The 14,527-nt window shown below is 39.6% G+C and overlaps 1 protein-coding gene across 1 annotated transcript in view; it reads right to left on the bottom strand.

Annotated features, from left to right (window-relative positions):
• The window catches only part of DIAPH3 (diaphanous related formin 3), a 566,408-nt gene that overhangs the window by 213,684 nt on the left and 338,197 nt on the right, over positions 1–14,527 (bottom strand). Inside the window, exon 23 of the mRNA XM_040267149.1 lies at positions 2,288–2,412. Within this exon, the coding sequence (XP_040123083.1) occupies positions 2,288–2,412 (125 nt within the window). The remainder of the gene's footprint in view (positions 1–2,287; positions 2,413–14,527) is intronic.

Raw genomic sequence — 14,527 nt, 5'->3', positions numbered from 1 at the left:
TATGTCTAAGATGAAAAGCAAACGAGTGCAATCGAATCTCAGCAAAGAATATTTATGATTATACGCTTTGTCAATAGCAAAGTGCACCAACTGTTCATATATCTGACTTCCAAGAGATACATGAATGCTAATCAGTTCATTAGAGGCATCTAGGTTGTGATATTTAGCGACAGGATATGGGAGCTTTCTTGTCCATGGAGTGTAATTGTACTCAGAATGAAAAACTGTTTCCAACAAAGCTTCATCCTTCCTGTTTCTGATTTCCTGCTGGCTGCTTTTTATGAGCTGCATACCTTTCAATAAGCCAACATCATTCAGCTTCTGTGTCATATGAACACAAATATGGATAGGTCCTGAATTGTCTGCTGAGCAGGAATTCTACTAACCTTATTCTAATCTCAAGAATTTATTTCAGGTCCTGTGTTCCAAATAACTGAGATTCATAATTAGTACATGCACAATGTATTACCGGAAACTGTATGCAATAAAACCTTTTCAAAAATGCTTTCTATATAAACTGTATGCAAGTAAAACCTTTTCTAAAATGCTTTCTATCTATACGGAACAATAAAAAGTGCCTCAATGAACAGTTCTTAATGATCACAATATTGTCACATATGAATATTGTAACATGATAAAATGGTGGGTTGGGGGAGTTAAGAATGATGCAACATGTAATTCTACAATAACAAATTTAGGCTTAACCATACTTTGCCAAAGGAGAAGGTGTGGCAAACACCTTGGATAAACACAGATTTCATCTTCAGTTTTCAAAACACAACCTTCTCAAATGTAGTGATAAAGACATCCTGCCTAATGAAAGAAGAAACTGTGGATAGGAAACATATGAAAGGAAACAAACACATTAGCCTGAATTGATTATTGCTGGAGTGAATTTTTATGATATTTCCCAAAAGAGATGGTGCAGAAAGCTAAAACTGAACTAATTCACAATTAAGCTGAAAGTATACAGTACAATAAAGTCTATGACAAACCAAATAATAATTTTGTGATTTGCAAAATCTCAGGGAAGAAGAAATGAAAAGAGGAAAAGTAGTTATTTTAAGTATCTCAGTTTAAAATAAAATATTAGGAGTATCTACTTATAAGTGCTTGTTTAGAAGTGGGTTATCCTTTCATATGGAATTCTGAAGCTCATATGGGATTTTAAAAATGTACAGTTGTAATATTTTATTATAAGGCAAAAGATATAAATCTCTAATTTCACAGAATGGTTTGGAGAGCAACTCAACATTAGTTTCTGGAAATTAAAAAAAAAAAGTTTATTACTTCAATTACTCATTAAAGATGAGATCACTGACAAAGTGACGCTTCCCTGATAGCTCAGTTGGTAAACAATCCACCTGCACTGCAGGAGACCCCGGTTTGATTCCTGGGTCAGGAAGATGCCCTGGAGAAGGGATAGGCTACCCACTCCAGTATTCTTGGGCTTCACTTGTGGCTCAAGTGGTAAAGAATCCGCCTGCAATGTGGGAGACCTAGGTTCGATTCCTGGGTTGGGAAGATCCCCTGGAGAAGAGAAAGGCTGCACACTCCAGTGTATAATCCATGGGGTGGGTAGCAAAGAGTTGGACATGACTGAGTGACTTTCACTTCCCACTGACAAAGTTAGTGAAACCAAAATAATGAAATTCAAAGGACCTTAAATTAAGCAGGACAATCCTAATGCTATTAATTTTTATATATATATATACATATATATATATATGCATATCTATATACATACATACACACATGTATTGGTCAATTTAATTTGGGTCAGGAAAATACCTATACCAGTAAGACTGTGATAATTCAGTTTTGCTTTTTGGAACAGTGTAGTATTTCTAAAGGAAATTTTAAAGTTTCTCGAATATGAGTTAAGTTTTGATATGCAAAAATTCATTTTTGAAATTAAGCTGACAGTCACACCAGTTTATAAAGTCTTCATCTGCTTCAAAAGTATTGGTCCATTTCAAAAGTATCTATATCACAACATGATATTAAATTCAAACTTCCTCAAATTGAATCTTCCTATCCTTTCAATTTACCATGAACATCAGAAGGAAATAGGGCATATGGAAGGAAAATGAGAATGTATTAGATTAATAAAAAGGAAAAAAGGAATGAAATTAACAGAATAAATCTCTGTATTATTCACTACAGGCAAAACCCTTGATAAATTTCCTTGCAATGATTTCTGGTTATGCAAGTACACTTAAAAGGTTAAGTAAATTGTATTCCTAATTGACTAGTAATTTAAACTTATTTAGACATCAAAGGATATGGACATCTTTGTCACAAACTTATCATGCAAGTCTTCAGGAGGGGGAAAGATTTTCAAATCTTTCTCAAGCTGTTGAAGTTGCCTTCCCATCTGCTTCAAGTTCTTTTCCAGGGTTTCTACAGAAACTGAAAGAGAGAATATTATATGTCTTAAAAGGACTAAATTAAAGTATAAAAAAGTAAAACAGTCTAGAAACAAAACACATGAAAAACCTTACAATAATAATGAAAAATCCACGAAAATAAAGGAAAGGTGAATTTCACTTAAAGTTTTAAAAACCTTTTAATTTTTAAATCCAGAAATGAATAGAAGATTTTTAAAAACAGGAAAATTTTGGTAAAGCTCACATACACAAACCACATATAAGAAATGTCTTTTGTTGAAAATCAAAGTCCTTTGATCTCCATAAACAATACAAAATAATCAGTCAATTAAGAAAAAGATGGCAAAGAAAGAGGAAGTTTTTAAAATTAAATCTTTCAATATAATTTGAGCACTTTTCAAAATGATGGTCTTTTGAGAGGGGAAAAATGTACAAAGAAAAGATGGGAAAACTCTGCTCTCTTGTCCAAGGTCACCTACATCAGGAATGAAAAGGTATCAGGGGTTCTTTGAGTACCATGGGAAACAAATTTCAAACTTTCTTTACTGGTACTCTGAGAACAAGTAAACTCTGTTTATTAAATAATAAAGTGTTTTTTTGTATACATTTGTGCCTAGTAAAAGTCACAAGTAATCCACATACAGCTAAACCCAGGGGAACACACTTAAGTACTCTGTGGATAGATGGATGGTTAGAAGACAAATAAACTATATTTTTAATTAACATTTAAATTAAATGTATTAACACACTATTGAACAAAATCACATACTTAAAATATTATGATTAAATCACTGATCAGATTTTACTACACACAGACTCACATCAAATCTGGCAGATAGATATCTAGAGAAAAGACAAATAAGCCTGAGGAACTCCCATGCAACAAACAGCACAAGGCAAACACTGGGAAGGAACATAAGTGGATTATTTAATTTTTTCTGATATCTAATACAGCATTCCAACACCATCCACTTCTCCAATACCCACTGGTGTCTCCCAGTTCACTGACACTCATTTCCTGGAGTTAGCCCAGAACCCACATGTTTAAGGACTCGGTCCCATGATGACTGCCCTCACTTGAGAGGGCAGGTTACGGGGATCACCTGTACTTCTAACCAACGATAAATTCAAGGGTTCTCATGCACTCCCCCAACCCCATTTATCTTCTATACTTTACTGGGATGCCTCATAGAACTTGTGGAAGTACTGTACTTGCTACTACAGCTTTTATTGTAAAGGACTGAACTCAGGAACAGCCAAATGGAAGACACGCCCAGGGCAAGGACACGGGAGGAGGGCAGCACGAGGCCCACGCTCTCTGGGCGCAGTGCACGCACGGCCTCCCGGAGCACCCCCGTGGTCCCTGTGACACAAGGCCTCTGTGCCTCTTCATCTCAGCAAAGCCTCACAACACAGCTGCGATTAACCCACTTGCAGGCTCTCCTGCCTGACCTGGAGGCGAGAGGGAGGGCTGAAACATGTGTCCCTCTGACCTCCTGGTTGGTACTTCTGTCAACCAGTGCCCCCATCCTGAAGTTCCCCAAGCTGGCCCTGCTCCCGTCCGCCCTGAGTCATCTCGTTGGCGCGCAAAGACACTCATCATGTAACAAGGATGTTAGGAACCAGGACAAAAGTCAAATGCATAGTTTTTCCTCTGTCCCATGGACATGGCAGTGTGTGTCTGGTCAGCAGGCAGGACCCAGTGCCTGCAGGGAGGCTGAGAGGGGCACGCTTCCGATCCACGAGCTGTCCTCAGAGCTGCGTGACGGCCATGCCTGCGCTCAGCAGGAGCTGGTGGCTCGTGAGTGGAGACAGAGCCGTCCCAGGGAGCGTGTGCTCCTCAGTGGGTGGGAGAAGGGCTTCAGGCAAAGGCCTCTCAGGGAATCTTGGGAGCCCTTCCCAACTCATCGGCAGCCAGCTGGGTCAGGGACAATGTTCTATCACCGCATGAGTAAAATAGGAAGAATCTCACCTCATACTTTTACCTCATTGATATTTCATAAAGATCAACTGCTATAATATAGGATGAAGAATTTTTTCAAAATAAAATGGATCATGAGATGTTAATCTTATTTGGAGAACTCAGTAAGACTCAGTGAATGCCTTAAAGACTGAATCAATACTAAAATCAAAGGAAACAAACAAACAAACAACACCACAGCCACCATCATTGCCAGGAAAAGTGCTGTAGGAAGAAAAGTTGCTAATTATAAGAGTAAAATGTTTGGAATGTTAGGAAAGTCTGGGGCATATTCAAACATCTAAGGTTGGCATCATAAGGAGAAAAAAGTTGTCTCACAAAATGGTTCTGTGACTACTTAACAGATAGAAACCCCATTAAGCCGTTACCTAAGCTTCATCAGCTCTACCTGATTACATTATTTGTGCATTATAGTTGAGACAATTTAACCGTAATTGATCAACTTTTCACTGCTGGTTTTTAAATAAAGACGAAACCACAGTCAGAAGAAAGAAAGGTGCATGCAAGTTCTACGTGAATAAAATACAACTGAATGCTCGGGGCTGTCTGATGTATAAACTAAAGAGCATCTAAGAATGTCCTCGGTGCTCTTCAGTAATTATATATACAAAGACAGTACTCACATAGATCTTTGGACATAGTTTAACCACATAGATTAACCTGAACATGTCTCAAGTTCTTTGAGGTCAGTGACGATAATTTTTGCTATTAGAAGTCCCAACTGGAACAGAGAATTTTAAATTGCACTCCTTGAAAGTGTTAATTTACTGGTATCTCTGTATGTCACGTGTATGAATTTTATCTTTCAACTATGTCACAGTTCTTGACCAATGAGTTAGTCTTATATTTTTCTTCCTTTTTATTATTTAGAAGTAACAAAATACAATCATCATAAAACAGAGTTGACTAGATATTTTTAAGGCACTTTCAACTTCTACATTATACTTAGTTTTCAGTCAGATGGGATATCCCTCAGTCACCTCAGACACTGTGTGTTTCTGCCCCCAGCCAACCGCCCATCTTCAATCTCCGTATGTCTGTGGGCAGTAAAACCATAATGCTGTCTCCTATGCTGGAAACCTGCTAGTCTTGACCCTTCCTCTCTTGAACCCTCAGATCCAAAGGATCTTGACATCCCTCACATGGTACTTGACAAGTGAAATCTCCTTCCCCCCTAAGCTGAACACCACTCAAGGGATCTGGAACACTCATCTCCTTTTTGACCTCCGGTCTCCTACTGTTTCTCTCAGAGCCATATCAAAACTGTACACGGAAGTCTTCAGACAAACACTAATTTAAAGATACCCTGCTGCTGCTGCTGCTAAGTCACTTCAGTCGTGTCCGACTCGGTGCGACCCCGCAGACCGCAGCCCATCAGGCTCCCCCGTCCCTGGGATTCTCCAGGCAAAAACACTGGAGTGGGTTGCCATTTCCTTCTCCAATGCATGAAAGTGAAAAGTGAGAGGTAAGTTGCTCAGTCGTTTCCGACTCTTAGTGACCCCATGGACCGCAGCCTACCAGGCTCCTCCGTCCATGGGATTTTCCAGGCAAGAGTACTAGAGTAGGGTGCCACTGCCCTCTCTGAAAGATACCCTACCTCTGCTTAAAAACCAGACAAAAAACTCCTTACACAACAACATCAGAGTTCCACCAACAGCGCGGTCCTATTTCCTAACCTGCCACACTTCACTCCCCAATCAACTCTAGTTTGATTCCACCCAATCCCTTTCATCTATTCCTACCTGCTCCCGAAACAGCGTGTCTATCTGCTTTGCCTACTTCACCCAAGTCACTCCTGTTCATACTTTCACAGTAAGAGGCCAAAATACCAATCTGGTCCTGGTGACTCGCCCTCCCACCTGTCCTGCCTAGCAACCATCTCTATCTTTGCAAGGATGACAGCCATTACTTTTAGCATGCGTCTTCCTCTCCTAACTGCCCAGGGATTCCTGAGCAGAGAGACCTATATTTTATGCATCTTTGTACGTTGGTTTACATAACACAGGGCAGATACTCAAATGTTTGTTCAAAGAATGGATTTTGGGTTTAACCTCTCAAGAGGTTAAAATATTAAAAAGGGAAAATATAACAGGTTAAATATCCAAAACTTTAAAAGCTAAGACACAGACTTTTCTCCAAGTGGCTAGTCATTATGATAATTATACACTAGAGGTATTAGAAAAGCTCTGAATAAAAGTTAAAATCACAACTATAAATATTTAGATTCAGAAATCATGATACAGAAATCATGTATATAGGTTCTCTGCAATATGACATCCTCTATGATTTATCACATTAAGATTTCAAATAAAAATGGAGAAATTGCATATATTTATGTAATCTCTGTAATTAAATAATCATCATCTATGAATATCTCCTGTAGGTATTGGTCCTTATTTCATAACAAGCTTACTAAGAAATGTCACTCATTCTTACATACCATGATACATTACAGAGGAGTTGATGTGGAGTTGATGTCTTTGAAGAATGCTTTAAAAGCAACATATTACCAAAAAACAACATAAACATGCAAACTAAATTACCCTTCCTATTCTAGACACAATTGTTCTATGAGAGAAACTAAAGCCTGTAGCATTTAAAGCTCCAAACATAATGGTTTTTCCTAGACAACTGTAATAATAAAGCTTTAAGAGTATTTCACAAAAAACACGTCAAAAATAATACACTGGATGGACATGATGGACAAAACCTTCAGTAGCATTAACAAAATATTTAATATTAAGTAGGCTGAAGACAAAATCTAAGTTCTAGAGTATCATTATAAAATGCATTATGTTGACAGAAAAGCATAAAACTAAGATAAGATGGTAAAACAGCACAAACTCAAAATAAATTGCAGATTGGTTCGTAACAGGCAAGCGTGTAAACTGAAAGAAGCCACGCTACGTGACTGGCAGAGAATCCTCAGCTTGCCTCCTTCTGCTCAGCTTTTCCTTCCCTGTCTTGATTACTGCATGCACTGGGGCATGCTCAGTCGCTCAGTCCTGTCCAGCTCTGTGGGACCCCAGGGACTGTCGCCTGCCAGGCTGCTCTGTCCATGGGTATTTCCAGGCAAGAATACTGGAGTGGGTTGTCATTTCCTCTCCCAGGAGATCTTCTTGTGCCAGGGAGCAAATGTGCATCTCTGGCGTCTCCTGCCTTGGCAGGTGGATTCTTTACCATTGGGCCACCTGGGAAGCCCTGTTCTGATTCTTATTGTTCTTGTTCAGTTGCTCAGTCCTGTCTGAGTCCTTGTGACCCCATGGACTGCAGCACGCCAGGCTTCCCTGTCCATCACTCTGTCTGATTCTTGAGGGGATCCCATATAATAATACATTATAATTTGCATTAGGTATTAATTTGCTTATGTTCCACTTAGGATTTTTCAACTTTATGATGGTGAGGAAAGCTATATGCTTTCAACAGAAACCATACGTTAGACCTTGAATGTTGCTCTTTCTCTGGGCTAGCAATGTGTGGGACATGCTCTCATGATGATGGAGAGCAAGCTGCAGCAGCTCCCAGTCAGCCTGTGTGGGTGAAGAATTAATATACTTATGATCTGTACCCATAGAACTACTCTGGTTTTCACTTTCAGGACAGTAATCAATGAACAGTATGAGATATTCAACACCTTCTTATAAATTAGGCTTAGTGTTAGATGATTTTGCCCAACTAGAGGTGAATATGAGTGTTCTGAACATGTTTAAGTTAGGCTAAGGTAAGCTGTCATCTTTGGTTAGGCAGATGTATTCAATGAGTTTTCAACTTGGCTTCAACTTGTGAGGGTTTATCTGAGTGTAACATCATTGTAAGTCAGACAATGAGGGTTTTTTTTGTTACATTTTTCTACACATCACACTGCAAGGGAATCACTTCTCTCTGTGGTGGAGTCTGGAGGAAGGAAAGGCAGACAGAAAGAAGGCAGGCAGAGAGGAGGAGGGGCACAGCAGTGGCAGGCTCTGGTTGGCCCTGTGGAGCCTCGTCACCCACGCCAGGGCGAGAGCGGCAGCCCTGCCCTCCCCAACCGGGAGGAGGGCGTGAAAGACACAAGACTGTTACAAGAGAAAGCAGTACTGATGGGAGAAGTCTATCTAATGGAAAACCATATTACCTAAAAGAAGCTGACAACTCCTTTCTACTAATAAGATGTTCAAGACTATGGTAAATACTATACAAAACAGACCAATAATAGAGATGTTTGTAAACACGATTCAAAACGTTCCCTCAAGATAATGATTTTGTGCACGTGTGTGTGGGAGGGAGATTCAGATGGTAAAGAACCCATGTGCAGTGCAGGAGACCTGGGTTCCATCCCTGGTTCTAGAAGATCTCATGGAGAAAGAAATGCAACCCACTTCAGTATTCTTGCGTGGAGAATTCCATGGACAGAAGAGCCTGGCAGGCTACTTTATGGGGTTGCAGAGTTGGACGTGACTGACTAAAAACACACACACGGGGTAAATATTAAGAACAGACTGACTTGCAAATTGTGCAATGCGTTTTCATGTATGGCTACAGGAGACCATGCAGGCTGACAAGTCCTGGACTGTGTATCTCTGAACTTGAAACATGACAATTATTTTTGTGCTGCTTAGATCTTTGCCTTGAACTCCAACTGAGGGTTGAATATCTTTCCTTAATGTTTAATAGGCATCTTAAACTCACATTTTCAAACTGGAACTTATCTTCCTCCTGGACAATGCTCCTGCATCTCAGTGAATGATCGGTGTTATGACTCCCCTCTTCCCCTCACACCCCACACATCCAGTCCCAGAATAAATTCGGTTAGTTCTACCTTCAATGTAGATGCTTTGCTTAAATCCTCTCACCTCCGTGCTACCTCTTCCTGGTCCCAGACAACATTCTTTCTCCCTGGGATTATTATTACAGCATCAAGTGGTTTCACTGCTTCTGGCACTGTTCTCCATTTTTCCCAACAGAGCAGCCAAAGCAATCCTTTGAAAATGCAAGTCAGCTGTCACTCTTTTGCTCAGAACCCTTCCGATGGCTCCCCACCTCAGAGCAAAATCAAAGTCCTTACAACGAGCAGCAAGTCCCATGGGATGTCACCTCTCTGATCGTATCTCCTGTTACACACTTCTCCACCCTCAATCCCAGGTCACACCTGTATCTACGGCTTAGGTGCCTGTGCGCCCCTCTTGTTACGAGCTTCTCTCACAGACCTTGTCTTATCTCCTCACACTTTGTCAGGTTTTCATGCAAACGTATTCTCTGATCTCTTAACTTAAATTGCAAAAAAAAAAAGTACCTGGCCTAGAATTCCACAGCTAACCACCCAACATGATATACACTGACTTCTCTCTGGAATGTATAAATTTCAAGAGACCAGAGACTTCTTCTGTGTTCGTGCACTCTATCCAGTGGGCTTCCCTGGTGGCTTATGGTAAAGAATTCGCCAGCCAGTGCAGGAGCAGTGGGTTCAGTCCCTGGGTCAGGAAGACCCCCTGAGAAGGAGATGGCAGTGCACTCAGTGTTCTTGTCTGGAAGATCCCATGGACAGCGGAGCCTGATGGGCTATAGTCCATGGGGTCACAGAGGAAAGGAACATGGCTTAGCAGCTAAACCACCACAACAACTCTATCCAGTACCCCGAATGGCACCTGAGACAGAAGATATATTCAAAAAGCAACTCATCAAATACTGACTGACTGAATGCATCATATATGAGCCGCTGTCACCATTTTTTCTGTCACTCAACGTCAGTCTAAGACTTTTCTTTTCTGTTGGTTGATTTTGTTTTCTGTTAGTCTAATCCTTATTAGTACAAGTGCCTAAGACAGTGTTTCCTAGGCAGTGAGAGTTCAATAAACATTTTGAAAAGAATCCTTTCAAAACACATCAAAAACTATTAATGAACACTATTTCTTTTTTCCACAGAATATGTAGTTTGATAGATAGCTGCTGAGAAGTTGTCATCATGGTGACAGACATTTACATGCCACAAGGGTCTACAACTGATCAATTTTAAATCTCTGCTTCTGAGAAGAGAGCGGAAGGTTATCTAAGAAGACATTTTCTTCAGGTTTTTCTATAAAGGTGAATAAAATATTTTTGAATGTTTCTATTATTTCTATCATTTATGATCAGTATTAAGTTCATATTTCCATATGGCATTTCTCAATAATCCTGGGCTAATAAACTTGATTTCACATAACATGCAAATACCTACAGAAAAAAAGAACTATAAGTCGTTGAAGACCTGCTGGAGACTACCTGGTTTCAAAGGCTATTTAGTAGTAGAAACCTTTCTTTCAAAAGAAATCTTCTACCAAACTTCAAAATACGAAACAAAACTCTAGTGTCAGGCTGCAGCACAGAGGGTAAAGAGAATCCATTTTCTAAATTCCACTCCCTATGCTGATGTATCCAACTGGTGAAAATGCATTGGGCTATACATTTATGATTTGTGCAAATTCTTTTATGTATGTTATTCTATAATTTTTAGAAAAGGACAAAAGTCTTTCAACAACATAAATCTACAAAATTCTTGGTCCTGTACGCTAAAGCTTGCATACATTTCAGGCAAGATGCAGCTGGAATCCGTTCAAACAACTTTTGAGAATATATATTAAAATTAATAATACATTAGTCACAGAGATCCATGTTTACCTGTATCATTAATAATAGTATAGGAAGATATGTGTAAATAAGAAATAATCACTGAAAAGCAACAGCAACAACAACTACTACAAATGCAGAGAATATTTACACAGTGCTTACTAGGTGCTATATATAATTTTATAAATATTTACACACAGAAATCTATGGAGTCCTCACATCAGAGCTCTAAATTAAATACTAGTATCATCCCCAGTTCGGACGTAAGAAAACAGGGCCCAGCGAGGATGAGAAACGGGCAGTCGGGAGTTTAAACCTCAGCTGTCTAGTCTCAGGGTCTATGATGGTAACAACAGCCTCTCCCTTAATATAAGGTAGAACTATTCTGAAAGAGATGGGAATACCAGACCACCTGACCTGCCTCTTGAGAAATCTGTATGCAGGTCAGGAAGCAACAGTTAGAGCTAGATATGGAACAACAGACTGGTTCTAAACAGGAAAAGGAGTATGTCAAGGCTGTATATTGTTACCCTGCTTATTTAACTTCTATGCAGAGGACATCATTAGAAATGCTGGGCTGGAAGAAGCACAAGCTGGAATCAAGATAGCCAGGAGAAATAACAATAGCCTCAGATATGCAGATGACATCACTCTTATGGCAGAAAGTGAAGAGGAACTAAAAAGCCTCTTGATGAAAGTGAAAGAGGACAGTGAAAAAGTTGGCTTAAAGCTCAACATTCAGAAAATGAAGATCATGGCATCTGGTTCCATCACTTCATAGGAAACAAATGGGGAAACAGTGTCAGACTTTATTTTTTGGGGCTCCAAAATCACTGCAGATGGTGATTGCAGCCATGAACTTAAAAGATGCTTACTCCTTGGAAGGAAAGTTATGACCAACCTAGACAGCATATTAAAAAGCAGAGACATTATTTTGCCAACAAAGGTCCATCTAGTCAAAGCTATGGTTTTTCCATTGGTCATGTATGGATGTGAGAGTTGGACTGTGAAGAAAGCTGAGTGCTGAAGAACTGAAGAACTATGGTGTTGGAGAATACTCTTGAGAGTCCCTTGGACTGCAAGGAGATCCAACCAGTCCATTCTGAAGGAGATCAGCCCTGGGATTTCTTTGGAAGGAATGATGCTAAAGTTGAAACTCCAGTACTTTGGCCACGTCATGCGAAGAGCCGACTCATTGGAAAAGACTCTGATGCTGGGAGGGAATGGGGGCAGGAGGAGAAGGGGACGACAGAGGATGAGATGGCTGAATGGCATCACCAACTTGATGGACATGAGTTTGAGTGAACTCCAGGAGTTGGTGATGGACAGGGAGGCCTGGCGTGCTGTGATTCATGGGGTCACAAAAAGTCGGACACAACTGAGTGATTGAACTGAACTGATCACGTTTTTATTTCACTCATTTAAGTCATTTATTAGAACTATTGTAATCATCACTACCTGTCAATAAAACCTCCTTAAACTCAGAGGCATGTTAATAAATTTCAGTTTTAACTGTTTCACAAGCTCATCAACAATAACCCTTAAATGCCCAAACATTTCACAACTTAATATAAATGTGTTCCATATATAAACCTAACAGTGTAGTTATCCTTATTTTATAATTAGTTTTTATGATTAATTTTAGTGTCATTTTATAATACTCAGAGATGATGGTGCTACCTCCATGCCCTTACGGGAGTGATGGCAAGGATGGCATGATTCGGTTGAGTAGTGTCTCCCAAACTCCAAATCTGCCCAGAACAGAATGTGACTTATTTTCCAACAGGATCTTTGTAAAGAGTTAAAGATCTCAAGATGAAATCATCCTGGATCTTGGGTGGGAGCTAAATCAAATGACTGGTGTCTTTGTAGTGAGAAGTGAGAATACAGGGGCACAGAGAAGAAAGCACTATGAAAACGGAGGGCAGAGCAATGCAATACTTGCCAGCAGCCACCAGCAGCTGAGAGGCACTGGATGGCTCCTCCCCAGAGGCTCCAGAAGAACCCAATCCTACCAATGCCTGGGTTTCTGTATTCCTAAACAGGTAGGTTCTAAATTTATGCTGTTTAAAGCGACCTGGAGTGTAGTGATAGCTCATGGCAGCCCTAGGAAACTAATACAGCTACTAATTCAAGACTCTGCAAGCTGTATAAACAGTCTGGTTTTGGGAAGCAGTTAGCAGTTCTACCTTCAGCATCTTTTCAGCTCCACGACTCTTCACCCAGTTGGTTACATGTCAACCTTGCGAGTAATGAAATTCAGCAGCCAGCCATAACTGTATTTGCTCCATCCACTGCATAGGCGTCTTTATAGCACATAGATTTGTCATATTTAAGCTATCCTTCAGAACACCCTGGAGTTTTATCTACCTAGTTTGTAATTTCCCACTTCATGTTGCAAAACAGAAGTGCAGTAAATACTGCTTTCCACCCAGAAGCCTAAGAAAGCTCCAAGGCCTTGGCTGTCCCTGTTGCCCCTGTCCTGTTACTTGATGCTAGCTCTGGCTCATAGGTGATGCTGACAGAACTGTTCAAGTAGCTATTGCAAATCTGCAGGGGGACAAAAATCTGCAAACACTGTAAACTGTTAGTTTCTCAAAAAGATTAATACTGTATTGATGCCACTTTCAAGTCTGCTAACCTCCAAAAAGATATAGAGGTCTTCCTGATGCAGTTTTCTTCTTCATCATCATCTATCAGCCCAAGCAACCACCAATTCAGGAAATGTTCCTGGCTCCATATCTCAGAAAGTAATCTTTAACTGCAAGTAGTTCCTTCATGCCAGTATATTTCAATGTCAGTCTACAGAGTCCTTAATCCTTGTGGAGATTTTGGCCATATTCTTTCTATATTCCTTTCTGCTGCCTTCCAAAACAGTTTATATTTGTATTATAAAATAGTGTAATATTTACAACCTCACCTGCAAGTTGCCAATTTCAACTTTTGATGCCAAATTTACATAGATAATCCGTGGAAATAAACTGGCAAGATTTAAGTAAAATGCTGCTCACCAAACAACTTAAACCTATTGGTTCTTTACCAGTACACCATATTCCCAGTGCACTATAAATATTTTTCATAAATGCTGCAATTACCTTGTGAATGGTTCAGTTGTATTTCATCATACCCTTTTATGTTAAAAGTGTTAACTTGTTGAATGTAAAATTTTACATAAACGGCTTTTTGTAGTAATATTAAAATTGTTTTACAATTCCTGACTATACGTATTAGACGGCTAGAGATGGTCAAAATAGTTCATTGAGACATAACTAAACAGGAGTCACAGACTAGCTGTTTGACATAGCTTCTTACTCTCCATCTATATGTAGAATAATATTTTCACTATTTCCACATGCTAATAAAAAAAAGGGTAAAACCATCTATTCATATCTCAACTTTGGAAAAGTGTCAATAGATAATTCAGAGTTCAACTAGTCTTTGCTGGCTACTTGCTTACAAGAAAAATTCAGCTATTATATAGTAGCAAAACAGAGAGAGTGGTAAAGAAATATATGCAGATGTAGTGAGCACAAGACATGATGAAACAAAACTAAAACTTGTAAATTTAGCTCAA

The sequence above is a fragment of the Oryx dammah genome, unplaced genomic scaffold (genome assembly GCF_014754425.2).
Source record: "Oryx dammah isolate SB20612 unplaced genomic scaffold, SCBI_Odam_1.1 HiC_scaffold_24, whole genome shotgun sequence".
NCBI classification, from domain to species: Eukaryota; Metazoa; Chordata; class Mammalia; order Artiodactyla; family Bovidae; genus Oryx; species Oryx dammah.
Note: the sequence above shows the minus strand (reverse complement) of the source record. Positions and strands in the feature narration are given on the sequence as shown.